At 54.5% G+C, this 25,335-nt stretch overlaps 6 protein-coding genes across 6 annotated transcripts; 2 read left to right on the top strand and 4 right to left on the bottom strand.

Moving 5' to 3' along the window:
* Nucleotides 1-773: 773 nt before the first annotated feature.
* On the bottom strand, nucleotides 774-3,532 carry B0I36DRAFT_310015 (general substrate transporter). The gene is made up of 3 exons (XM_046152207.1): nucleotides 2,912-3,532; nucleotides 1,835-2,733; nucleotides 774-1,730 (listed from the first exon to the last, which is right to left on the bottom strand). The coding sequence occupies exons 1-3, from the start codon at nucleotides 3,264-3,266 to the stop codon at nucleotides 1,113-1,115; spliced, it is 1,872 nt and encodes a 623-aa protein (XP_046018190.1). The 5' UTR covers nucleotides 3,267-3,532; the 3' UTR covers nucleotides 774-1,112.
* A 255-nt stretch (nucleotides 3,533-3,787) lies between these two features.
* Nucleotides 3,788-6,132, bottom strand: B0I36DRAFT_259306 (uncharacterized protein). Its single transcript, XM_046151102.1, has 4 exons — nucleotides 5,515-6,132; nucleotides 5,422-5,451; nucleotides 4,395-4,559; nucleotides 3,788-4,339 (listed from the first exon to the last, which is right to left on the bottom strand). Exons 1-4 carry the CDS (start codon nucleotides 5,743-5,745, stop codon nucleotides 3,992-3,994), a joined length of 774 nt encoding a protein of 257 aa, XP_046018189.1. The 5' UTR covers nucleotides 5,746-6,132; the 3' UTR covers nucleotides 3,788-3,991.
* A 326-nt stretch (nucleotides 6,133-6,458) lies between these two features.
* B0I36DRAFT_310009 (Oligosaccaryltransferase-domain-containing protein) lies at nucleotides 6,459-7,319 on the bottom strand. Its single transcript, XM_046152205.1, has 2 exons — nucleotides 7,190-7,319; nucleotides 6,459-7,133 (listed from the first exon to the last, which is right to left on the bottom strand). The coding sequence occupies exon 2, from the start codon at nucleotides 7,095-7,097 to the stop codon at nucleotides 6,912-6,914; it is 186 nt and encodes a 61-aa protein (XP_046018188.1). The 5' UTR covers nucleotides 7,098-7,133; nucleotides 7,190-7,319; the 3' UTR covers nucleotides 6,459-6,911.
* Nucleotides 7,320-7,753: 434 nt separating this feature from the next.
* On the top strand, nucleotides 7,754-8,821 carry B0I36DRAFT_204819 (uncharacterized protein; the record flags this gene model as incomplete). The annotated part of the gene is made up of 2 exons (XM_046148817.1): nucleotides 7,754-8,382; nucleotides 8,440-8,821. Coding segments are annotated over 2 exons (1,011 nt in total), but the record flags the coding sequence as incomplete, so codon positions are not given.
* Nucleotides 8,822-9,030: 209 nt separating this feature from the next.
* B0I36DRAFT_6116 (uncharacterized protein) lies at nucleotides 9,031-10,555 on the bottom strand. The gene is made up of 4 exons (XM_046163095.1): nucleotides 10,322-10,555; nucleotides 9,896-10,190; nucleotides 9,367-9,673; nucleotides 9,031-9,303 (listed from the first exon to the last, which is right to left on the bottom strand). The coding sequence occupies exons 1-4, from the start codon at nucleotides 10,368-10,370 to the stop codon at nucleotides 9,214-9,216; spliced, it is 741 nt and encodes a 246-aa protein (XP_046018186.1). The 5' UTR covers nucleotides 10,371-10,555; the 3' UTR covers nucleotides 9,031-9,213.
* Nucleotides 10,556-11,246: 691 nt separating this feature from the next.
* On the top strand, nucleotides 11,247-13,284 carry B0I36DRAFT_259299 (heterokaryon incompatibility protein-domain-containing protein). The gene is made up of 2 exons (XM_046151101.1): nucleotides 11,247-11,392; nucleotides 11,458-13,284. Exon 2 carries the CDS (start codon nucleotides 11,535-11,537, stop codon nucleotides 13,086-13,088), a length of 1,554 nt encoding a protein of 517 aa, XP_046018185.1. The 5' UTR covers nucleotides 11,247-11,392; nucleotides 11,458-11,534; the 3' UTR covers nucleotides 13,089-13,284.
* Nucleotides 13,285-25,335: the final 12,051 nt, after the last annotated feature.

Raw genomic sequence — 25,335 nt, 5'->3', positions numbered from 1 at the left:
GCTTCCAAAGTGGTTGCCCTCCAACGCAACATTTTACCGCCACTAGCTCTCTAGACAACCACAAGTGCTGACCCTGCCCTCTTTTAACCTGCGTCACCCAGCGTCCGCTACTTCCGCGCCTAGAAACCTACTTTGCCATTGAGTGTTGCTGCTGCTGCTGCTGCGGTGCTTCCAGCCGAGGTCCCCTAGACCAAAAAAAGAACCACCCAAGTAAATCATTATGGGCCATGGTGGTGGTGGTGGTGTATATGCTGTCGCCAGCACGAGCCCGCCTTCTCTCAACCCCCCCCCCCCCCCCCCAGCGGGCATTGTGTAACAACAACCCGCCAAGCAAGGAGGATGGGAACGCCCGCACCTTTCTCGAACCCTGGCCAATCATTGCCTCTTTTCCTGCCTTGTCTCGCAGCATAATGGAATCTTGTTCTACCCGCCGACATAACCTTGGAAGTCTAGACTGAGCAGTGTGGTCTGTGTTGCAAAGCCAATCTCGACGGAGACTGGGCCCCTAGTCGTATTGGAAAGGCCCCCTTTGATTTCCAGACAAGGGAGAGAGAGCTCTCCACCATAGCTGCTGTCGATCTCGTGGTGCCCACGTTTCAGCTCGATGAAGCCCTGGCTGAGAGCAAGGAAGGTTTCCCGCCTTTTGGTGTTGTTTCCCCCCTCCCTCCCTCGTGACAGAGTGCGTGCGGAATGAAACCCTGAGATTTTCATGGATACGTACACACGTCGACAGGCAGCTTTTTTTCCTTTTTTTTTTTGTTCTTGGGGGGGGGGGGGCATTGCTAGATTGGGCACAAGTCTATGGTTGCCGACCGCGAAATCGTCATGGAGCGGAGTCTATAACCACCCAGCCCGGCAGCAATAATGGTGAGAGACTTTGTAGTGGTGTCTAAAAGTCTGCTCAAGCAGCAGATCTAGACGAGTTCTCCACCAAGCTTGCCAATGACAGCGCAGAGACCTCGGGAACCACGAGAGAGGGAGAGTGGTCGGGTTGCAAACAAACGAAAACATCTGGACGTGCTGTATTACACTACACTGACACATGAACGCTATTCATCTCCTCAAAAACACTAAAATCTCACCTCCCCCCGGCGCCAAACAGACACTCACCATCACCGCACCCCCCAGCCCTGATCAAGCAGACCTGCAGCCTCCTCGAGCGTCAGGCCTGCCGTCTCCGGGTATACATGCCATATGGCCAGCCACCCGGCCGCGCACACCACGGCGTACACGACAAACGTCCAGCTGGGGCTCAGCAGCTCCATGAGCGGCAGGAAGGTCAGCCCCACGACAAAGTTGGCCAGCCAGTTGGTCGACGTAGCGAGCCCGCTGCCCAGCGACCGCACGCTGAGCGGGAACAGCTCACTCTGCATCCAGGGGACGTTGCCGAGCCCCAGCGCGTAGGACGCTGTGAAGAGCATCATGCTGGTAAGAATGACTAGCGGGGCCGCCGGGGACCGTTGAGATGCGGTGGCTGTCGAGTCTGCTGGCGTGGACGAAGGGGGAGGTGACAGATGAACGTAACGGAAGCCAATGGCGGCCAGGAGCAGGCCGGCGACCATGAACGGCACCGAGTACAGCAGGATCCTGCGGCGGCCGATGCGGTCGATGAATAGCAGGGCCAGGATGGTGAAGACGAAGTTGGTGGCCGCGACAGTAAGCGATGTCAGTGTTGGGACCTTGAAGCCGAGCAGCTCGAAGATGGTGGCCGAGAAATACATCAATGAGTTCTGACAAAACGGCATGTGGTTAGTCCATGCCAAGTGCTTCCTCATGCCGAGGCACGATTGTTGACATTACGCCTGTTGCGACAGGCGACAGGAGGAATACTCACAAATCCGCAGAGCTGCTGTAGTCCCTGGAGAAGGCATGCGATAGTCAGAGCACGCCGGTTTCGAGGTATATCGAGCAGCTCGTTCCAGCCAGCAAGGAAACCCGCATCGTCAACCTGCATGTCTCCTGATCCATTGTCTTGTCGTCGTCGTGCAACCTTGGCTCTCTCCTCCTCCTCAGCTCTAACCTCTGCCTGTATCGCAAGCAAGCTGGCTCTCGCCTCGTCGTCCTCGTTCTCGACTCCGGTGTCGTACCCGGACTCATCTCGATCCGGTTTGGCAACACCCAACGTCTTCCGGATGACTTCTTCAGCCTCGCCGACCTTCTCAGCCTTGACTAGCCATCGGGGCGTCTCTGGCATCCAGGACAGCAACACCAGCCCCTGCACCAGAGCCGGCACCGCCCCAAGTCCCACCATCCACCTCCATCCACCATGGCCATTGTCCCCTCCGGCTCCGCCGTCGCCGCCAGGCTGATCCCAATATTCTGCAAACCTCCACCCGACGAGGTACGCCACGACCTGCCCGAGCGTGATGCACAAGACGTTCAGAGTGACAAGCCTCCCCCTGATCCTCGCGGGCGCCAGCTCCGAGATGTACAGCGGCGTGACGAAGCTCGACATGCCCACGGCGGCACCCACGACGGCCCTGCCGAGGACCATCTGCCCCACCGTCGCCGAGACGGCCTGGCAGAGCGCGCCGAGCACAAAGAGCACGTCGGCAAGCAGGATGACGGGCTTCCGGCCGTGGCGGTCCGCCAGGATCGAGGACAGGGGCGAGGCGACGAGGCCGAGGAGCGCGGTGGACGAGGTGATCAGGGACTTGTCTATTGAGGTCAAGGCGCGGTGGGACAGGGAGGTGGAGATTGAGACCAGTGTTGCTGAGATGACGCCTGTGTCGTCTGTAGGGTTGCCGCGAGTTAGTACCTGGGATGTAAGCCGCCTGTTGAGGATATCTGCTCGTGTCTCAACTTTACCAGCTGTAAACACCAGAGAAACCTCACAGCAGTGCTGGAGGAGATAAACGAGAAAACGTTCCGGGAACAGGGACAAGCAGCGAGAAGGAGAAATCAGACTGACATCCAAACAAAAGCCCACTGACACAAGCCGATACTGTCAGCACCCATACGAACCACCCTCCCCTAATCTGTCTCTCATCGACTGCTCTCTGCGCGGGACCGCGTCCTCCAAGCAATGCCGCCGTCGCGTCGGCGACATCCTCACTTGAGCCACCGCCCCTACCGCCGAACCCCGAATCCCACCCACGAGTCGATGAAGCAGGCGAGAAGACTCCGGACCCCGGACTCCCCGCGCCATCGCCGTGCTCAAGGCGAGGGTGGACTAGCTGCAGCAGCGGCTCTATCTCGCTGCGGTGACGACGGTGCCTACCGGCGGCGCCGGGAGGGTCGGGACTAGGGCTTGTAGTGTTGCTCATGCCAGTTACGAAGGATCTTGCTGGCTAGATAATAATGTGGCTTCGATGATGATGCTGGTGCTGATGCAAATCATCAACAATAATGCCGACCAGCCGCGTACAAGCCGCAGGTGCAGGGAACGGGCCTCGTCTATCTCTGATAGACCACAGGCATTCAAGCGGCATATGGCGCGTCAAATTGACGCAAATCCCCTTTTCAAATGAAATACAATGCAGGTTAAGCTATACTTGTGTTGTCGAACTTGTCGTTGCGTTGTCGTCGTGGTCGTCAAGTATATGTATAAGGGGAAGTCCACCATGTGGGTCTGCTTGGCCAAACCTCCCCAGGTCGACCATCGCCAGCCCGTCCAGAGCTTTGACCAAAGCTCACATGACTCATCTCCACGGCCAAGGCATCGAGGGGAGCATAGGAGTCTTTTCCGAGTCTCAAGTTCTTTATTTATAGCAGGCACCGGAGACTGGCTCAAGAGAATCTCTCGTAGTCACGTTCAGCGGTCACTGTTTCGAGACGGTAAATTGTTGAAAGCACGCAATGTTGGTATCAAATTGTTCCTAATTCCACTCCCTATCTTATATGCAAGCTCAAAGCACTCAACCCGTGTGACAATGGCTGCTTCCCTGGAACGTCAAGTGTACGATGTATTAAACCATGATTTCTGCAAGACAAAAACCTAAGAGGCACGACGCCAATTCGAAGAAACCTGCGACAGCCGAGGTCAATCCATCTATAGGATCTCATCGGCCATGGCAGCATCGCCACCGGCCGCAGCAGGTGCGGTAGCCGCCGCGTTGTCATTGTTCTGGCCATTCGCGACAAAGTAATCAGCCATCTCGGAGTCAAGCTCCTCAGCTGTCTTCTTGGCCGGGCAGCTGCTCCGCTTCTTCGCACGTCCAGCACGGTTGGGGCGGGCGTCCGTGCCAGCGGCCTTGCCGGCGGCGTCCTTCTTCTTGTTGTTGGCAGCCGACTTTGGCTGAGCCTTGGGCTGGGTCTTGGGCTGGCTGACACGGTCGGTAAGAGACTTCGCAGCCGGGACAATAGCGGCAGCCTTGTCGCCAGTAACGACGATTTCGATCTGTGTCCAAATTTAGCGTGAAAGCCTCAAGAGAGATCGGCTTGCATAGTCATACCTTGATGGGGCGGTTGTCAACAAGGAGGCCGTTCAGAGCACTGAACGCCTTGCTGGCACCATCAACCTTGTTGAAGCTGATGGTGGCGATGCCACGGCTGACACCACCGGGACCGTAAGAAACCTCAACCCGCTTGACGGCTCCGACGGATGAGTTGAAGTATTCCTACGTGGATTCGTGTTAGTATTGCGAGACGTGTTCGAATATCGCCATGTCGCCATCGAATCAGTACCCGTCGCGAGGGAAACCCATTGTGGCGTAGGCGTCGTTTTCGTCTCCCGAATATCGTGGCGAATATTGCAGCAGCGATGAACATGCAGTGAGCATAATTGCAGTGAGAGCTTCTCCGAGTTGCCCCCAGGACCCAGACTAGGTCTTGAGACGTTCTTGTTCGACATCAGACAAGCGTGTCCGGTGAAGAGTCACGGAATGACCACTTCCGTTCGACCGACTCGTACACCAGCACTCTCCGGTGTCGCTTCCCACTATTACCGCAGAAAGTTACAACTGAGCGCTTGCGTCGATCACCACTTCGCTCCTTGGCTTGCGCCAACGCGTCTTCTTATCTGCTCCAACAGTGCGAGAAACAGGGATGGACCACGTGATACCCCTTGCACGCTGCTCAACTGAATTGCTGCTCACTGCTGTGCTCACTGCCGCGAAAGCATATTTGCGATCGTATCTCAGGTCGTTGTGGCGGCTGACCATCTCAGGTTTGCCTCGTGTTCTAGATCTGGTGTCTCGAGTGCTTCAGTGCTCCAGTGCACGCCGGTACAGTGTCTTTTCTCAAGGTGTGCCAAGCCTTGCCGACACTGGTGACGCGGCATGCGGTTTGCTCAACCTGTATTTCAAGGGAGTCGATCTGGGCGTGAATTTGTGCAACTCGTATATTCCAGTCAAACTCGGTCGCTCATGACCAAGGAACGCAACCACGCTGAATGACGCGAGATTTCCCAATGCGGATGATTCGATGTTCTCAAAGATGTCGACGGAATTCCACAGGCACGGAGCCTTAGCGGAAACATACCTTAATCTGGGACTCGTTCACATCCTTGGGCTGAACGGAGAGAAATGTTAGTGACCAAGTCACACGAGGTGGAACGTAAGTGAGGCGGCTTACCAGGTTGCTAACGACAACCTTGCTGTCTCCATTGGCACCAGTCGCCTTGGCGGGACCCTGCTTATTCACAGCACCCTTGGGCTGCTTGGTGGTCTTCTTGACGCCGCCGACTGGAGCAGTGGTGGCAGGGCGTCCGCCGGTGGAGCGGCGCTGGTTCTGGCGACGGCCGCCCGCAGCGCGACGCTGAGTCGAGATGATCTCGTCGAGACCCTGGTCAAGCTTTCCAGACATGTTGATTATGGGTTGCGGTGTTTTGTAAGGTGTGGTAAAATGTTGTGGTCGCGGGAGCAGACCGTAGAAAAACCGGTGATATACTCGCGAGGATTAAGCAGTGATTATGATCGCGACAGACACACGAAAGATTCGGGTGTGAGTGGCAAAAGAAAGGGTGTCCCGAGGCAAGTTGGACACGCGACTGTCGAAGTTGGCTGCAGTCGCAAGAAAAAAGAAGAGAAGGGAAGAGTGGTCAAGTGGTGGTCGTTCTGAGATACCGCGACTACACGATTTCCAGTGGCAGGAGTGATGAGAAGCGGTGATCTGAACCAAAGGTGGTGGAATGCTGATGGACGAGAGATGGGGGAGAAACGGGAGGAGCGAGGAGACGGGAGGTGTTTTGCACGAACAAGGGGCAGGCGCGACGGGACAGCAGTCATCAGAGCTGGCGCCTGCCTTGGGCTGGGCTGGCGGCCTGGTTGCCTCTCCTCTCCACAGCTGGGCTCCTGTGCGCAGCACAGCACAGCGCGGGCCAGCAAGTGGGTCCGTGCAAGGATGTGTCACCCAATGCCTGGCTTGGCGCGGCTTGGAGCTAGCTGCATGGTCCGTCAAGCGTGATGATTGCGCCAAATCAACGCGGACGAAGGAGTCCTTGAACAGCCTCACCCTGAAACAAGGTCACGGCAAGATGTGTGACAACAATCTCGTGCACGCAAGGCGCGGCTCGCAGGTCAAGGTCAACCATGGTTGCTGATTTCTTTGTTCTATCGCATATTATCATGAACAACTCAGATCTAGTCCCTTGCTCATAGAAATGTGCACTCCAACAAGCACTCAGTCACAACCACGCAAGGACTTGTCCATTGTTCATTGGCCCAAGAGTGTAGTGCCACGTCAACACAAGCTGTTGAGCCTGGCGATCATGGCCAACGCATCACGACTGCGCGGCGCCATAAGTTGTATGATCATGAACCCAGGTGGTTCGAAGCAACTGGTTGCAGTCCTGTACATGAGGCTCCTAGAGCGTCTTGTCGTCCCTTTACAAAACATCACTTTGGGTATCTTGGGGTGGGCCGTCCTCCAAGGGGACCTTGTTCAACCGCAATCGGGCAGTGAATGATTATCACGACAGGCGAGCCAGCGTTGTATCTTATCCCTCACGGATTTCTCGCGACCAGGCCGCCTCATCTCGCTGCGTTCGAGGCTTTGCCAACGGCTTGCTGTTGCAGCGCAGGGACAGCCTTGGCGGCTTTCTGTTGCAATGCGCTCTCCTGTGAGTTGACCTCGAGAAAGTGGTATATGACTATGAGGACGACGGAGGCAGAGCCGAGGAAGATGGCAAGTCTGTACAGGTCGTTGTCGGAAATCATGGTTGCAGGCTCGATCGTGGAATGTCTGCGGTAATGCTGTCCCCAAGGTTAGTGACTGACGATCGCAGAGGAGAGGAAGCTGGACGTCTTACTCGTGATCTCTTGCGCAGGTTCGGGCGAGAGTTAAGATGGATAAGGTCGGCGGCAATAAGGGTCGTGATTACCACTGCTTGACGCTCGATGTTGCTGGGCCCTTGAACCCCGAAGATGCGCCTCCAATTGAGGCCAGCTTGGAGGTCCACGGCCAGCCTGGAGCTTCGACTCCACCAAAAGGCGTCGCCAGCCGAATTTCGGACACACTCTGTTGGGACACTTCAGTTCTTGCACAGTGCTTAGTTTACTGTCTCATCGTGCAATACGCACAGTCATGTGACTGACGTAGGTGCGATTTCTGCCCTGCGCTAGCCAAAAGATTCCAGTCAGTGGAGGGTGCACCTTTTGCCCCGCCACGAAGACATCTCTGACTGGGTGGCTATATTCAACTGACGAAACTTGTTGCCCTTCCGGCACAGCGGCGACGAGCAGAAACGAGAGCAGAAGCGTTGATCCGGGTGGCCTCACGTTCAAACGGCATCACTGAGCAGGCAACCTTTCGGTTCTTCCCATCAGCCAACCATCCCTCGCGAGATCGATCGATTCCCAACGAACTGCCCACCATGGCGCCCAAGGGACGGAATGAAGAGCCCAAGAAGAAGAGAGATGTCAACAAGCTGGTGGACGACAAGACCTTTGGCATGAAGAATAAGAAAGGTGGTGCAGCACAGAGACAGATCAAGCAAATCGCTGCGTCAGCCAAGAACGGAGGAAGTGCGGAGGAAAAGAAGAAGCAGGCCGAGAAGGAGGCACGCGAGCGCGAGAAGAAGGCGGCAGAGGATGCAAAGCGGGAGGCGGAGGCTCTTCTCAACAAGCCCGCTCAGATCCAGAAGGTCCCTTTTGGTGTGGATCCAAAGACTGTCGTGTGCATTTTCTTCAAGAAGGGCAATTGTGAGAAGGGCAAGAAGTGCAAGTTTGCCCACGATTTGTCTCTAGATCGTAAGGTCGAGAAGATCAACCTCTATGCGGACGCCCGCGCAGAGGAGGAAGAGAAGAAAAAGGAGACATCAGAAGATTGGGACGAGGAAAAGCTGCGGAAGGTCGTGCTTTCAAAGAAGGGCAACCAGCAAACGACGACCGACAAGGTGTGCAAGTACTTCATCGAAGCCATCGAGGACGGCAAGTACGGCTGGTTCTGGACCTGCCCGAACGGAGGCAACGAGTGCAAATACCGTCACGCACTTCCACCTGGGTACGTCTTGTTCCTCTGTCTTCCTTGCTACGGAAAAGTACTAATTCCCCGCGACAGATTCGTGCTGAAGACAAAAGAACAGCGCGCGGCAGAGAAGGCTCTTCTGGACAAGTCACCTCTGAAGACTCTCACACTAGAAGACTTTTTGGAGACGGAACGGCACAAGCTTACAGGCACATTGACACCGGTAACAGTGGAGTCTTTTGCCGCATGGAAGCAGCAGCGACTGGACAAGAAGGCTGCCGAGGAGCAAGCCCGCCAAGCGAAGGAGGCTACTGGTCGTGCGCTGTTCGAAAGTGGCAACTGGCGCTTTACCGAGGATGACGCTGATTCTGATGAGGACGATGAAGATGACGCCTGGAACCTCGAGAAAATGCGCAAGGAGACAGAAGCACTGCGGGAGAAGAAAGAAGCCGACCGGCTCGCAGCTGAAGCCGGATTCGCCAATGCGATTGAGGCATCATGAGTCAGTAAAAAATTGCATTTGCATTTGGGCGCAAGGAGTTGCAGGGTACGACAGGACATCGTCACCGAAGCAGGTCGCTCCAGTACATCAGCTCTTGCTGGGAAGGACCAAAATAAGCGTCGAGCCGCGGATGCACAAGACGAAATGCCGGAAACGAGCAGTCTTGAGCATGGCAGCGTCGTCCTCTCGCAAGCGAGAGACCATGAGACGACAATGCGAACGGTCAGCGAGCCCTAGTTCATTCGCTAGTATATACGGGTCTGGTAAAGCAAATCAAGTATTGGCTGGTTCTCGCTTGTCTCAAGGACGCCCGCGACCTCAATCTGTTACCACTCATCCCGCAGTTCTGGGTGACATCCCGGCCCTTAAAATTTCTCGACAAACGGGCGCAAGTCCAGCTCTTGAGTGAATGCGGAACGTGGTTGCGTGTGAAGGTGCCAGTAACTGTCCGCGATCTACACAGCAAGGTGTTAGCTAGATCCTGACAGCAGGGCAAGTTATCAAGCTTAGATACTCACCGCGTGTGCACTGATCTTGCTGTCCTCGACGCCCCCGTTTACAGTGCGACCGGCAGTACGTGGGATGTCGATGATGCCGTCGATGATTGCGTGAGCCACGTGAACGCCCTTGGGACCGAACTCGCGGGCCAAAGACTGGCTCAGTGCTCTACGGGCAAACATTCCTGAGGCCATTGTTGCGAAGGTTGCTGAACCGCGGATGGACGCAGTCGCTCCCGTGGCGATGAGGGTCGGTGGGTGCTCTGAGGTAGAGACTGCATCTAGCAGGAGCGGGATCGTGGCTTGGGCAAAGACGAAGAAGCCTCGGCTAATAATATGTCAGATGGTCATGACCTAACTCTTTCTTAAGGCCTGTCTGTTTTAACGCCTCAACAGCCCCTGAATGCGCGCTGTCGACCCCCACCGGGGGTAAAAGAGCAGTGCAATGCTGCGGTCGCTTATGCAGTTTGACGATCGACTTGTGCACCACGAACGGCCGGAGCTTTCATTCCCAGGGTGGCCGATCGTACAACGAGAGAGGGAGACTCACGCGTTGCCCTGAACACTGCCATCAAAATCCTCGACCGACAAGTCGAGGAAAGGCTTGGGGCCGTAACCGGCCGAGACATTGAACACGGCCGCAGCGAGCTTGTAACCCGGCAGCTCAGACTTGATCTTGTCAAACGCAGCCTTCAGGGATTTTGGGTCCGCAGCGTCCGCCGCGATGCCCAGGGCTTTGCCACCGGCGCTGTTGATCTCGGCGACCGTATCCTGGAAAGACTCCGGCTTGCGGGTGAGCAGGACTACCGGGTACGCCTTTGCGAATCGGAGTGCCGTAGCCCGGCCTGTGTGGTTTGCAAGGTGGTTAGATAACAGGCTTTCACTCGCGATTCAGAAAAGTGCCCTTCGTATTACTTATTGAACAGTTACAGTTCAATATGTATATCGTGGATGTCAGCCCACAGCGAGACCTTACCTGTACCAGGTCCAGCACCAGCAACCACAGCAAACAGTTTGGATGACATGATGATCGAGGGTAGTGATGATCAGATGGTAAAAGTCGTTTACTTGGAAGTTTCCACAATGATACTCACGCGCATGATCGACCAAGAGGGCTCAGATTCAGGTGAGAAACCATAGAACTTATACAAGCGAGCTTGCTGATCAATCTAGGGAAGCTTCGGAGACCGCGAAACTATCCACGTCGTTGATGATGCAAGACAATGCTGGAGTATTTGTCATCAAGCATCTGAAGGCGTGCTCACCTGTGGTTGGCTGAGACGGCTCACTTACACGACGACCTTGCGGGGAACCGTTGCACCCACCTGCGGCCAGGAAACACTAGCCTGGCACTCGGAATCTAATTACGGCAGGGCTAGGCGAGTAACCTTGAATCTTCTCAAGGAAACAACCGGCTAATTGACAAGGCATCAACGACGAGATCGAAGAACGACAGACACGAGTAGAGTAGAACAATTGCACAGCCAGCTTCAAGGCAGACTCTATGTAACCCCTGACGATTAGTCATGCGCCGATTCCCAGGCAAAAGGACATCCCCTGAAATCGTTTCGGATTTCATGAGGCTGGCCCATCGTCACTTATTATCATGACTGAATATGTGTGAGCACATTCAGGGAGATAGGAAGGTCACAAACTTCCATCATGCCGAACGATTCTTCCCTGGCAGAATCTCCCGTGGTGGATAATGGTGCGACCACACCAGCAACAAATGCACAAAGGTCCTGCGAGCAATGGGAAAACCTTACAACGGGCGATCAATACCCGTGCATCTCGAGGATCAGTAAGTGCAAACGCACGGGGGCGGATCCAGCCAAGGCTGCGTTATGCGACAAGTGCGAGAGCCTGGACAAGATCAGAGAAGTGTACACTCAGCGAGCGCCCAAAGGTCTCTTCAAACGCAGCGGCGATATCAATGTCCATAGGCGCTCAAAAGGGGAGAGCTCTTGGCTGTACCTTCAATTTACACCGCATGACCAGTACTCTAATCCACGGCCGACTTTTGATCTCATCGTCAAGGCAATCAGAGGTCAGTCGCCGCGGACAACGATTGGCTTTTTGGTTGCGTCCCGGTACTGATATACGCAATAACAGGTGTTCCGAATCCATGGAATATCAAAGGCGATCCTCCTTTCCTTGCGCCGCCAGGATCATCAGCGGTAGCCACTACAATGCGTGATTGGTTGCACATCTGTGACACCACTCATACAAAATGCAAGACCCCGTACGAACCTACGCTACCCACTCGAGTACTTGACATCGGAGAGGTGGGTACAACTGTTGCCAAACTTGTCGAGACTGGAGGTGCAAAGGGACGGTATATCTGCCTGAGCTACTGCTGGGGATCAACGCCCTTCACCAAGACGACACAGGCGAACATCGAGTCTCACAAGGCAGGCATCCGAGTCAGTACCATGTGTCAGACCTTTCAGGATGTTATAAAGGTGGTTCAGCAGCTCAATATCCGCTACATCTGGATCGACGCGCTGTGCATAATCCAGGAGGACGCCGCAGACTGGGACAGGGAGGCGGCACGCATGGCGCCTTACTACAGCAACGCATACTTGACCATCGCCGCGAGCTGGGCTCAGTCCGCAACGCTCGGTCTTTTCCCACCTGCACCCAAAACGGCGCGAATCGGGCCTCTCGAAGTCTTCTCTTCAACAAGGCACTTCCCACAGTTGGTTGACGATCTAGAGCACCGCCTGCCTGGCTCAGATGCAATGGCCTTCCCAATGCTGACTCGGGGGTGGTGTTTCCAAGAGAGACTCCTGAGCCCTCGTGTCTTGCACTTTGCACAGCATGAGCTGATTTGGGAATGCAGAGAGTCTCTTACTTGCGAATGCGGCCAGGTTGGTTATGCTTACAACCACACGCCCAAGCCCGAGTTCTTCGACGGCATCTCCAACATATCGACCAAGCTTGAGAGGAACTCCGATGACAGCTGGCGAAGGCTCGTGGCCGAGTACACGGCGCTCAGCCTCACCCTTGTCGATGACCGCCTGCCTGCGCTCGGTGGGTTGGCTGATGAGATGATCAGAAGCTACAGTCTCCAGGGTCTATCCAGGACGTATGTAGCAGGTCTCTGGGTCGAATGCCTACTCGGTGACCTGTGCTGGAAGCGAGAGGCAGGGCAGCGATGTAATCCCCGCGACCCAGCCTCGCCAGACCCCCTGCCATACCGCGCACCGTCATGGTCGTGGGCATCGATCGATGGCCACGTTGACTACAGCGACAAGCTCAGCTACGGCGGCTATCGCAACGAACCTGGGTACCGCAATATCGAGTACGCGACTGTGCTCGGCGCCCATTGCACCCCGGCGGGCGCCTCAAAGACTGGCCGCGTGACAGATGGTCATATTGACCTGGAGTGCTTCCTCGTCCCAGCTGTGTTGAAGGAGCTGGATGAACCAGATTGGGAGGGGAGAACCCTGGGCTACGAACCTCTGCAGACCGCGTACATGAACTTGCAGTGGTATTCGGACGGGCGGGCCCGGGTTGAGCCAGGAGCGGAGGGGAGATACTTTGTCCTGCCTCTGGTCACGATCGACACGAGCTCATATGAGACATTTCACGGGATACTCGTGCAGAGTCAGAGTGGGGTCTTGGTTCAAGAGAAGGACGAGCGTCCCGTGATGGTCAGAATTGGATTTGTGACAAAGAGATATGAAAGGTGGTCGACGACGATGAAAGACCTCTCAAGGAGGAAAGTCCGGCTTGTTTAGGAGGCTGTCGTTGGTGCCACAGCCTGCCGTCACCCACGTATTGCAGGGTAGCGTCCAGGGACCTTGTAGATTACGCTAGCCAGCATCGTTTGAAAACGAGGCCTACTGTGACGACCCGACCAACAGGTCGCAAGATCGGGCCAAGGACAAGGGCAGGTCATGCACGCGGGGCGGACACACCCCTGGTTACGTAAGCATCTCATTATGTCAGCAGGACACAGGATATGTTGGATCACAACATATCCACGCATATCCAGGATATGTTGGATCGCAACATATCCACGCATATCCAGGATATGTTGGATCGCAACATATCCACGCATATCCAAAGGACCACGATGAAGGACAAAGGATATAATGCGAAGGATTCCCTAGATAGACAGTCATTACCTTTGTACTTCAGCGATCAATCTAAGTATCACTCTCACCCTTCACTTGACCTAGTCACTCAATTGATCCGAGTGTGATATCTCGCAAGAGACACGAACGACAACCCCCGAGACACGACAAGCACGGAGTCAGTATTGCATGAGGTTGCTATCTGCCTTATTCAGAACATAAACCCCACCGCGCCGATCAGACGGTTGACCCCGGAGATCGGATCGTGACATTTTGATCGCTCTTGTTCGGGTAAGTACACCCCGAGCAATACTGACAACAGGTACCACAGTTACAGGTCATGAACAACAACCCAGCACACACCCAGCAAAGCACCGCCAATCCATCGCAGGACAAAGCACCTGTGGAAGCGCGCTGCAGGGAGTGTGCACAGCCAGCAGTTTACCTCGGACGTTGCTACCGACACCAGCTCAGAAAGGAAGTCGGAGAAATCTGCCGACTTTGCTACAACCTCCGGTACATCAACCACGACGACGCCTGTTCCGGACGATCCTTCACCCACTGGAACAAGGAAGAGTACCTTCAGAGCGCCAGCAACGCCAGGAAGGAATAAGCCATGTCGAACATGTCAACCGACTCCGCCGGACGAGCCGTCACTCCAACCCACGGGCGAACCCTGGAGGACGAGCTGGGCGAAGTCAGCCAGCCCGGACTCTCAACCGAGGAAGAACTGGCCAGACTCCAGGAATGGGCCAACGGCGCAATCGAACACACCAAGAAGCAGGACAAAGCCATCCTGGCTCTCAACCGAACCACCGAGGAGTACAAGGGCATGGTCGCCGAGCTCCGGAACCAGGTCCAAGCACTCCTGGGAGCAGCCAGTATCATTGCAACACCTAGCGGAGGAAGCGTTCGTTTCAACACCCCCGCCAAGTTCGATGGAACCCCTGGGAAACTCAAAGGATTCCTGGTGCAGCTCAAAGCCTATCAACGACAGTACATCAACCAGTTCCAAACCGAGCAAGACCGAATTATACACGCTGCCGGTTTCATGGAAGGAAAAGCACTACGATGGTTCGAGCCACACCTAGCCCAAGCACTGGAGAACGATCCGGAAGACATGGAGGGAGAAACGAGGAAAATCTTCGAGTCCTTCGACAACTTTGAAGAGGCCCTGGAGTCTCTGTTCCAGGACCCCGACGAGAAGAGACGAGCCGAACGAGAACTCGAGAAGCTCAGACAAACCAAGTCAGCTGCGGAGTATGCCACCGATTTCCGACGCATCATCGCACAGCTCGACATGACCGAAGAAAGCAAGATCTCGAGCTTCTACCGCGGACTCAAGGAGGAAGTCAAGGACAAAAATGGCGGAATACTTGGAACCACCAACCAAATTCCTCGAATACTGCGAACTTGCCATCAAGCACGATACGCGTCTGTACGAACGACGTGCTGAAAAACACTATGGCAACACCACGAAAATACAGCATCAACCCAGACAGCCGATGCAGAAAACGTTCAAAAGGACCTTTAGGCAGCAAACCACTGCAACGGGCACCCATGCAGGGCCCATGGATATCGGGAAGGCGACCCCGAGAGACAACAAAAAGTTGTGTTACAACTGTGGAAAGGAAGGGCATTTCTCAAGGAAGTGTACAGAGCCCAAGAAACCATTCAAACCGGTACCAACCCAAGCAATCAGAGCATGCTACGTGGCAGAAGAAAGCGAACCAAGCGAAGGGACGCCGCCACTCAGTGAGGCAACAACACCTGAGACGCCCAGGACGCCCACCATATCGGCAACGACGCCGCAAGACGTTGAGGAAACGGACTCGAGCAACCGGAGTAGCAACGCACCCGACAGCGACGTAGAGCCACTTGTGTTGGCTTACGCACGCAGCGAAGAATACGACTCCCCGGAAATAATGGAGAGCCAGTACGACGAACCAGAGAGCAGCGAGTCTGACGACTCCGACAAAGAGAACCAGCCGCCGGGAGACGAGGAGATCCCCCGGGGAATCCACGATACGGGATACGAAGTAGAGACTTTCGGCTGGGAAAACGCGCCGGCTGCCATGCGAGAGCTAGCGCGGACTAATCGCCGAAGAAGCAACGGCGAATACGGGCTGATGTGGGACGCACGGGCAGCCGACCTCTCGGCCCCGGAAGGACCCACCACCGGGATGTTCAAACACACCGACGAGCTCGCCAGCTGGCGGAGCAAGGTGCACAATGCCTGGGTAACGACGGAGGGAACTCATGACCCCCTAGAGTCAAGACCCGGAACACCCGACAGCTGCGAAGACACCCAACTCGGCGAAAACTGGGAGAACGAAGAAGGCAGCGACATCGACGGCTACGAAACCGGGATTCGGTTTCAAGGCAAGCCGCTCAAGGACAAAGATGACCCTTTCGACTGGGCCATCGCGGCAAGAAGGTACCAGACACAACTCGCATACCCCGGAGACCACCGGTATATGCTAAGCTGGGAACCAATGCACGCCACCATTCTATGGGTATACTGCTATAACGACGGGTGTTACCACCACTTCGGAGACAAAGTACGCCACCAAATATTCCCGCGCCGACAGGAGGGGACACCAGTCCCACACCCCCTGCCAGGAAACGTTCTACGGGAATGGCAACCAACCTTCGTCGACGGAGCATACGAACTAGCAGACACGTATGAATACCCCAAGGAATGCGTGTTGGGAGGAAGGGGCAGAAAGCGTTGCATCACGAACAACTGCCTCATACACGTACAACGAAAAATCGAAATCCTGCAGCTCGCCGAAACCACGCGGAACCTCAATGAAATCTGCGACGACATCCGACAGGAGCCGGACTTCGTGGAAGTCTACCAAGGGCTCAAGGACCGAGTCGCGGAACCAGGAACGATCGCGCGGGATTATCTCGACGAACTCAGCGACCACCTCAACGAAGTTATGGCGTTCATCGATCAGAATGGGCTAGTTCCGGGATTCAGCCGAGCAGAGATCCGCGGAGCCGGGATCATGATCCGCGACGCAGCCGAACGACCTACGGGGCTAAGCGCCTACGATCGGCGGAAGACGCTATGGAAAGATATCGAGGAAGCATGGAAGGAGGGGCTACTGGACAGAGGTTACACTGCAACCACCGTCCAGGCGGAAAAAGACCGACGGCGGGCGAAGGAGGCTCGTCCCCGCCGATCTTAACCCTTGCGTCCTCCTATCCACACCACGGGAAATGGAGCCCGACAATCAACATCGTCGTCAACGGGATTCCATGCACAGCACTCATCGACAGTGGGTCCAACAGGACCTATGTCAACGCACAATGGGTAAACAAGTGGGAAATTCCTTACAAAGACAAGGAAAGACCCTACACACTCGTCAACATTGAAGGAGCATACGTGCTCTATGACAACGGATGGATACGACGGGAGACTCTACCACTGCAAGTCGAGTTCCCAGGACACCGAGAAACCATCACCTTCGACATAGCCGACATCGGACGAAACCAAGTCATCTTGGGAAGCAACTGGCTACGGAGCAGCAACCCTACAATCGTATGGGAAGACAACATCCAGCTCCACTGGCAACCCACGATACACAGCATCCGGGAAGCCATTGTCATGGACGTACTAGAAGGAGTACCCAGCGACTACCATGACTACATCGACGTCTTCGGATTTAAAAATGATCGAGGACTGCCACCACACTCGAAGTGGGACCATGAAATCAACCTCAAAGAAGGCAAGGAACCCAACTTCATGAGAACCTACAAACTCAACCCCGCAGAAAGCGAGACCCTCAAGCAGTATGTCAAGGACATGCTGAGGAAACAATTCATCCGGCCATCTCAATCACCTGCCGGATTCCCCATCCTATTCGTACCAAAGAAGGACGGGAAAAAGCGACTCTGCGTGGACTACAGGAAACTCAACGAGGACACCATCAAGAATCGCTACCCACTACCCTTGATCTCGACGCTTAGGGACCGGCTATTCAAGGCTAAAGTGTTCACCAGCCTGGACATGCCGGATGCCTACAACTTCATCCGGATCAAGGAGGGCCACGAGTGGAAAACCGCTTTCCGTTCGGAAGCCGGGCACTACGAGTACCTCGTTATGCCTTTCGGACTCACGAACGCACCCGCAACCTTCCAAACCATGATGAACGAAATCCTCCGAGAATTCATCGACATCTTCGTTGTTGTCTACCTCGACGACATCCTCATCTACTCCGAAAACTACGAAGATCACGTCCAACACGTGCGAAAGGTACTCGACAAATTCCGCGAACTACAGCTGCTCGTCAACCCGAAGAAGAGCAAGTTCAACCAAGAGAAAATCGACTTTGTCGGATACACCATCACCCCCGGACAAGTGCATATGTAGACCAGCAAGACCGATGCACTACGCAACTGGGAAATTCCAACGACAGTCACGGAAGTACGCAGCTTCCTGGGATTCACCAACTACTACCGAATCTTTGTCGAACACTACAGCGGCCACGCGAAACCATTGAACGATCTCACCAAGAAGGATCAACCCTTCCAGTGGACCAAGGAACAACAAGGAGCATTCGACAAACTCATCCAGATCATCCTCAGTCACCCTATCCTGTGGATGCCAAACCCGGAACTCCCCTTTGAGGTGGAATGCGACGCCTCAAAGTACGCAATGGGAGCACAGCTAGGACAACGAGACGAGAAGGGACGGCTGCACCCCGTCGCCTTCCTATCCAAAACATTTTCCGGACCAGAACTCAACTACACAGTTGGAGAAAAAGAACTACTCGCAATCGTCACCGCACTCCGAGAGTGGAGGGCCTACCTACTGGGGTCCCCGCACCAGATCCAGGTCTGGTCGGACCACCACAACCTGAAGGACTTCACCACCACGAAGGACCTCACCATGAGTGAGAGACTCTCACGATGGTACGAAAAGCTAGCACAGTACGACTTTGTCATCCACTACCGCAAAGGATCCAGCAACGCTAGGGCGGACGCCCTTAGCAGATACCCTAAACACGAGGGAACGACAAACAACAGCCACCCAATCCTGAGGCAACACGAGGACGGCACCCTGCGAATCGCCGCAGCCCTCAGTGTCGACAATTGGAACAAAGATCTCCAACAACTTGTGGTATACGCAACCCTCCACGATAAAAACGATATCAAGAAAACCCACGCGGAAGACCCGCGATACGACACCTCGAGAATCGACAAGGGAGTACTCAAGTACAGAGGAAAAAGGTGGATACCACCCACCGTTCGGAACGAACTTATCCGAGCCGTCCACGAACACCCGCTCAGTGGACACCAGGGGGTCTACAAGACCATCCAGCGGATGCGCAAGCAGTTCGACTTCCAGGGACTCAAAGAAGCCGTCCAGAAGGTCGTCAACAACTGCGTCATGTGCGCAAAAGCCAAGGCATCACGACACAAACCGTACGGAGAACTCATGACTATCGCACCACCCAATAGAGCGTGGAAGGCAATCTCCATGGACTTCATCGTCAAGCTACCTAAGTCCAAGGATCCCGCCTACCAAACCGCCTACGACAGCATCCTGGTAGTTACCGACAGACTCACAAAATACGCACTGTTCGTGCCATGCAAAGAAACAATGACAACCAAACAGCTCGCTTGGATAGTTAAGAGAGAAGTCATCGCACACCACGGACTTCCAGAAAGCCTCGTGACAGACAGAGACAAGCTCTTCACGTCACACTTCTGGAAGGATTTGATGAAGCAGCTAGGGATCAAGCATAACATGTCCACAGCGTTCCACCCTCAGACGGACGGACAAACAGAACGCATGAACCAAAACATCGAGACATACCTACGCATCTTCATCAACCAGAAACAAAACGACTGGGTCGAGCATCTACCCACAGCCCAGATCGCATATAACACCTCGGCGAACCAAGATATGGGAATGAGCCCATTCCTCGCCAACAAAGGGTACGAACCCACAGAACCTTCAGCTCTCGCAGACTCACAAGTGCCGGAAGCATTCGTCGAAGCACAGAACCTCACGAAACTCCAAGAAAAGCTTCGGGCCATACTCAGGAACCCCAAAGACAAGCAGAAGGCACAATACGACAAGCACAGGCTGAAGGGACCAGCCTATAAGGAGGGGGATAAAGTCTATTTGCTCCGCAAAAACATCAAAACCAAACGCCCGAGCAACAAACTGGACTTCAAAAAGATCGGACCATTCGCCGTCAAAAAGGTACTGGGACCACTTAATTGTGAGCTCTCACTACCAAAGACCATGCGGATACACCCGGTCTTCCACACCTCCCTCCTCGAGCCAGCACCAGCCGACGCTGAGCTCGAAACACAACTCGAGGTCGAACCCGACCAAGAATACGAAGTCGAGGAGATCCTGGACGACCGCGTTAGCGAAGACACCAGGGAGTACCTCATCAAATGGAAGGACTACGACGAATCGGAAAACACTTGGGAACCCAGGGAGAACCTCACACACTGCAAGGAACTCCTCAAAGAATGGGAGAACCGACCACAGAGTCTCCAAGAACAACCCTGGAACTGGACACGACAAAAATACCAGGGGCAAATGGCAATCAAGTCCGCCACCATCCAAAGGGAATTCACCCCACTCGATTTCCCAGAAGCGTATCGCTACACCAAGATAAGGAACGAAGAGAACACTCACCAGACTAGCCCTTACTGGTTCCAACAGGAGGTCGATCCTCCGACGCGGCCCGCGGCGGCTCAGGCGCGGCAGAAGCACCTGGCGACAGCGGCAAACCAAAATCGGCAAACAACGCAGGCTCCAAAGGGACGTCCGGGTACAAGGCTTCCCAGTCGGACATAAACTCGGCCGAAGCCAGCTCCTCGAAAGACCGACGAGGGGCCTCCTCGGCCCCTTCCCTCTCGGCCTCTTCCCGCTCAACCCGTTCCAACTCCTCCACGTTGTCGATACCACGACGCACCGCGCGCATCATTTTGTCAAACCACAATTTCTTCTGCTTCCGTAACCGCTCGACCTTCGCATCGGCCAGACGCACCGTCGCACGACGCTCCTCCTCTGCGGCTTGGAGTTCGTCGTCGAGGCTCTGGTGCTGAAGGGCGATCTTCCGGAGTTCGTCGGGACCAACCCCTAGGACGTCGCAACGAGAACGGCCTAGACGGACGCACTCCGCGCAACGAGAAGAGTCGCTCGAAGAAACCTCGCAGGAAGCAATTCCGCGGCCCTCGCAGAAGGAACACGAAGGCATCGTAATAGGGCACTGGAGAATGGCGGAAAGCAAGGCGTCACGCTGTTGGGTTTTCACAGCCGGAGGCTTGCGCGATTTTCGATTCGGGAGTTGACCTGACGACATGGTGAGCCATGAGGGGAAAGGAGGCAAGAACCAACACGGCAGGGGCACTCACACGTTTTGTGCGCTGAGGACAGCGCCTAAGGAGGAGGGGGATAATGTGACGACCCGACCAACAGGTCGCAAGATCGGGCCAAGGACAAGGGCAGGTCATGCACGCGGGGCGGACACACCCCTGGTTACGTAAGCATCTCATTATGTCAGCAGGACACAGGATATGTTGGATCACAACATATCCACGCATATCCAGGATATGTTGGATCGCAACATATCCACGCATATCCAGGATATGTTGGATCGCAACATATCCACGCATATCCAAAGGACCACGATGAAGGACAAAGGATATAATGCGAAGGATTCCCTAGATAGACAGTCATTACCTTTGTACTTCAGCGATCAATCTAAGTATCACTCTCACCCTTCACTTGACCTAGTCACTCAATTGATCCGAGTGTGATATCTCGCAAGAGACACGAACGACAACCCCCGAGACACGACAAGCACGGAGTCAGTATTGCATGAGGTTGCTATCTGCCTTATTCAGAACATAAACCCCACCGCGCCGATCAGACGGTTGACCCCGGAGATCGGATCGTGACACCTACTTTAAATCGCTTAGTAGATGAGCCAAGTAGTTTTTAAAGATTACTATCTGCTATAAGAACGAAACGATCAACATATCTACTGATTGTTTTCTCTAATAATTACTCAAACTTCTCTTTAGCTATCTAGATGTCACGATCCTGCCTCCGGGGTCAACCGTCTGGCAGGGCGCTGGGGTTGCTGTTCTGCAGATAGGTAAAGCCTGCGCAAGATCAACTAACACTCTGCTGTCGTTCTCTCTCTGGGTTGTCGTTCGTGTCTCTTGGAAGAGATACCAGTCTCGGCAATTGAGTGACTAGTTCAAGTGTGGGTGAAACTGATACTTAGATTGATCGCTGAAGTACAAAGGTAGTGACTGTGTATCTAGGAGATCCTCCGCATCTATATATCCTTTGTCCTTCATCGTGGTCATGCCGTGCTCGTCTGACGGTCATGGTGGTTTGTTCGTGACCATCAGTCTTGGCATTCGTGACGGTCATGCAGGTGATGCATGACCGGTATCCTCCGTGCCTTATCCTTATCGTGATCCTTGCACATGCTTACATAAGAGACCTGTGACGGCACTGCCACCTGATCCGCCCTTGTCCTTGGCCTGATCCTGTGGCCTAGTTGTTTGTGCTCTTCTTTGCCCAAACAACCGTCCCCTGTTGGTCGGGTCGTCACATTGTCCCCCTTCCCCTTTAAGCGCTGTCCTCAGCCGCTTTCGCTGGTGGGTATCCTTTCCTTCTTTCCTCATGGCCCATCATGTCGGCTGACGCCTCAACGCTGCCCCCTTCTTCTGCTTCAGTGCGTTCTCGACATCGTACGGCTCGCTTCATTCAGGACCACGGGTCATCTTCTCCTTACGACGTCATGCCGTGCACCGAGTGCACTTCGCATGGTCGTACTTGTCGTATGGCCGCGAAGCGTCCTCGCTGTCTGGAGTGTGTTCGTCGCGGCATCAAGTGCGACGGCCTCTTTGTCGGTCTTCAGCTTGAGAAAAATCTCGCTAAACAGGCGGAGCTTCGCGCCGCCGAGGAGAAGGCAGAGGATGAGTTGGTCCTCCTTCAAGGGGAGCTAGCTCGTCGTCAGGCGGAGCTTCTGTCTGCTCACGCCGAGGCTCAGTCTCGGATTTCCGAGTCCTTGGCTCGTCTTTCTCGTCTTCGCAAGCAGCGCCGCTTCCTCGAGAAGCGGTCGGATCGTTTGTCCGAGGACGATTCCCTGGCGCTGGAGTCTTACGATGGAACGTTGTTGGATGAATCTTCCTTGATCCTTGACGCCCAGTCCGTTGGGGCCCAGGTGGTGGATTTTTCTTTCCTGGGTCCCTCGTTGGACCCCGGGGGTATTCATACCCAAGTGCCTTCAGCTCCTGATCCGCTCGTGCCCGGTACGGGGGGTCCCAGTTTGTCTTCAGCCAGAAGTGGATGAGTTGTTCCTTACAGAGGGTGAGTCTGTTTTCTGGTTCCCAGCTATTTTCCTGGTGTGTTTCCGGTTCCCATTCCACGCGGTATTCCGTGTGTCCTTTATCCCGATAGTCGAGTATCTTCTTGACTTCGGACGCCGGGTGCTGGTTGTTTGGTTCGTTTTGAAGGGTGGGCATTCCCATCGCTTCGTCCCATTGTCGCAGGTCGTCCGCCAGCCAAGTCCAGTACTGGGTGACTTGTGCTCGGGCGAGTTCTTCCTGCTTTTTCCAGCCGTTGTTTTCGACGAGGTACCATTTTTGGCCCCCTTCGTCTGCATGGTCTAATATCCTTGATTTGTCTTTTTGGATGGTCGAGGATTTGACCGCCATTTGTCCTTGATGTTTCTGTCGTGTCCAGTTCCAAGGTCGCTCTTGGAAGCTTCGTGGTCGATCTTCCCATTCCTGGAGGAGTTCCTTGCAGTTTGTAAGGTTCTTCCGGGGTTCCCAAGTGTTTTCCGAGTCGTCGTACCCTTTCCATTTGATGAGGTACCATCGGGTTCCGTCGCTAACTTTGTCGTCTAGGATTTTCTCGACTTCGTACTCTTGGTCCGGTTCGACTTCCACGTTCTTCTGGAGCGGTGTATCGGCGTGTGCTGGTTCGAGGAGAGAGGTGTGGAAAATTGGGTGGATTTTCATTCCCTTTGGTAGTGAGAGTTCGCAATTAAGCGGTCCCAAAACTTTCTTGATGAGGAATGGTCCAAGTTTCTTGAAATCTAGTTTGCTGTTTGGTCGTTTCGTTTTGATGTTTTTGCGTAGCAAATAGACTTTGTCCCCTTCCTTATAGGTCGGTCCCTTCGACCTTTTCTTGTCGTAGAGTTGCTTGTGCTTCCGTTGGCGCTGAATGACCAAGTCTTTCAGTTCTTTTTGAAGGTGTACAAGCTTCTGGGCCTCGATGAAGGCCTCGGGAACCATCGTATCGCGTAGTGCGGTAGGTTCCTTAGGATCAAAGCCTTTGTTCGCGAAGAATGGGCTAACTCCCAGATCTTCGTTTGTCGAGGTGTTGTATGCGTATTGAGCCGTGGGGAGGTGCTCGATCCAGTCGGTCTGATCTTCTTTAATGTAGCACCTGAGGTATTGTTCCACGTTCTGGTTCATACGCTCGGTTTGTCCGTCTGTCTGCGGGTGGAAGGCCGTAGACATACTGTGCTGGATGCCGATCTGGCTCATCAAGTCCTTCCAGAAGTGGGAGGTGAAGAGCTTATCTCTGTCCGTGATGAGTTTCTCGGGTATCCCGAAGTTGCTGATAACTTCCTTCTTGAAGATCCACGCCGTTTGCTTGGCTGTGTATGTTTCAAGGAACGGGATGAACAGCGCATACTTGGTGAGTCGGTCAGTGACTACTAGGATGCTGTCGTATGCGATCATCGTTGCTGGGTCCTGGGAAGGTGGGAGCTTCGTGATGAAGTCCATCGAGATGACCTTCCAGGCTCTATCAGGTGGTGCGATACTCTGGAGTTCGCCGTAGGGCTTCCGTCGTGAGGCCTTGCTTCTTGCGCAGAGGTCGCATTTGAGGATTACCCCTGTGACCACTGCCTTGAGTTTCTCAAAGTCGAACTGCTTCTTGACCCGTTGCTGGGTCTTGAAGATGCCTTGATGTCCATGGAGCGGGTGCTCGTGGATTTCTTTGACCAGTTCCTGTTGCAGCGTCTCGGGTATCCACCTGAGTCCTCGGTATTTAACGACACCTCTGTCGATCCTATCGAGGTTGTAGCGAGAGTCGTTGCCATGTTCCTTTACGATCTCCGAGGAGTATCTGAGGGTTTCGTCGACAATCTTCTGCTGTAGCTCGATGTTCCATGTGTCGATAGTGATGGCGGCGATCCGGAGGGTGCCGTCTTCTGCTTGCCGTAAGAGCGGGAAGTTCTCCGTCTTCTGCTCGTGTTCTGGGTATCGACTGAGAGCGTCGGCTCTGTTGTTCTCCGTTCCCTTGCGGTACTTAATTACTAGGTCGTATGGTAAGAGGTCTGCGTACCACCTTAGTAATCTTCCGTTGAGGTTATTTCCCTTGGTGAAGTACGTCAAGTTCTTGTGATCGGAGTGAACGATGATCTGATGGGGCGATCCCCTGATGTAATCGCTCCATTCTCTGCAGGCCCAAACTATTGCCATGAGTTCTTGTTCGAACGTGGTGTAGTTCTTCTCTGGTCCTGTGAAGGTTTTGGATATGAACGCGACGGGGTGAATCCTTCCATCCTCGTCTCGTTGTCCTAGTTGCGCGCCCATCGCATACTTCGATGCGTCGGTTTCTAGTTCGAAGGGTGCTTCGGGGTCTGGGATGCGGAGGATTGGGTGGCTTAGGATGATGTTGATGAGTCCTTGGAACGCTTCTTGCTGTTTTTCGCCCCATACGAAGGGTTCGTTTTTCTTCGTAAGGTCGTTCAAGGGCTTTGCGATTTCTCCGTATCCTTTGACGAATACTCGATAGTAGTTCGTGAACCCTAGGAAACTTCGTATTCCTGTGACGGTGGTCGGCACTGGCCAGTTGCGTAGTGCGTCCGTCTTGCTTGTCTGCATGTGTACTTGG

This window comes from Microdochium trichocladiopsis (assembly GCF_020744255.1).
Source record: "Microdochium trichocladiopsis strain MPI-CAGE-CH-0230 chromosome Unknown B0I36scaffold_1, whole genome shotgun sequence".
Classification (NCBI taxonomy): Eukaryota; Fungi; Ascomycota; class Sordariomycetes; order Xylariales; family Microdochiaceae; genus Microdochium; species Microdochium trichocladiopsis.
The sequence above is the reverse complement of the archived record's forward strand: the minus strand, read 5'-3'. Positions and strand labels throughout refer to the sequence as shown.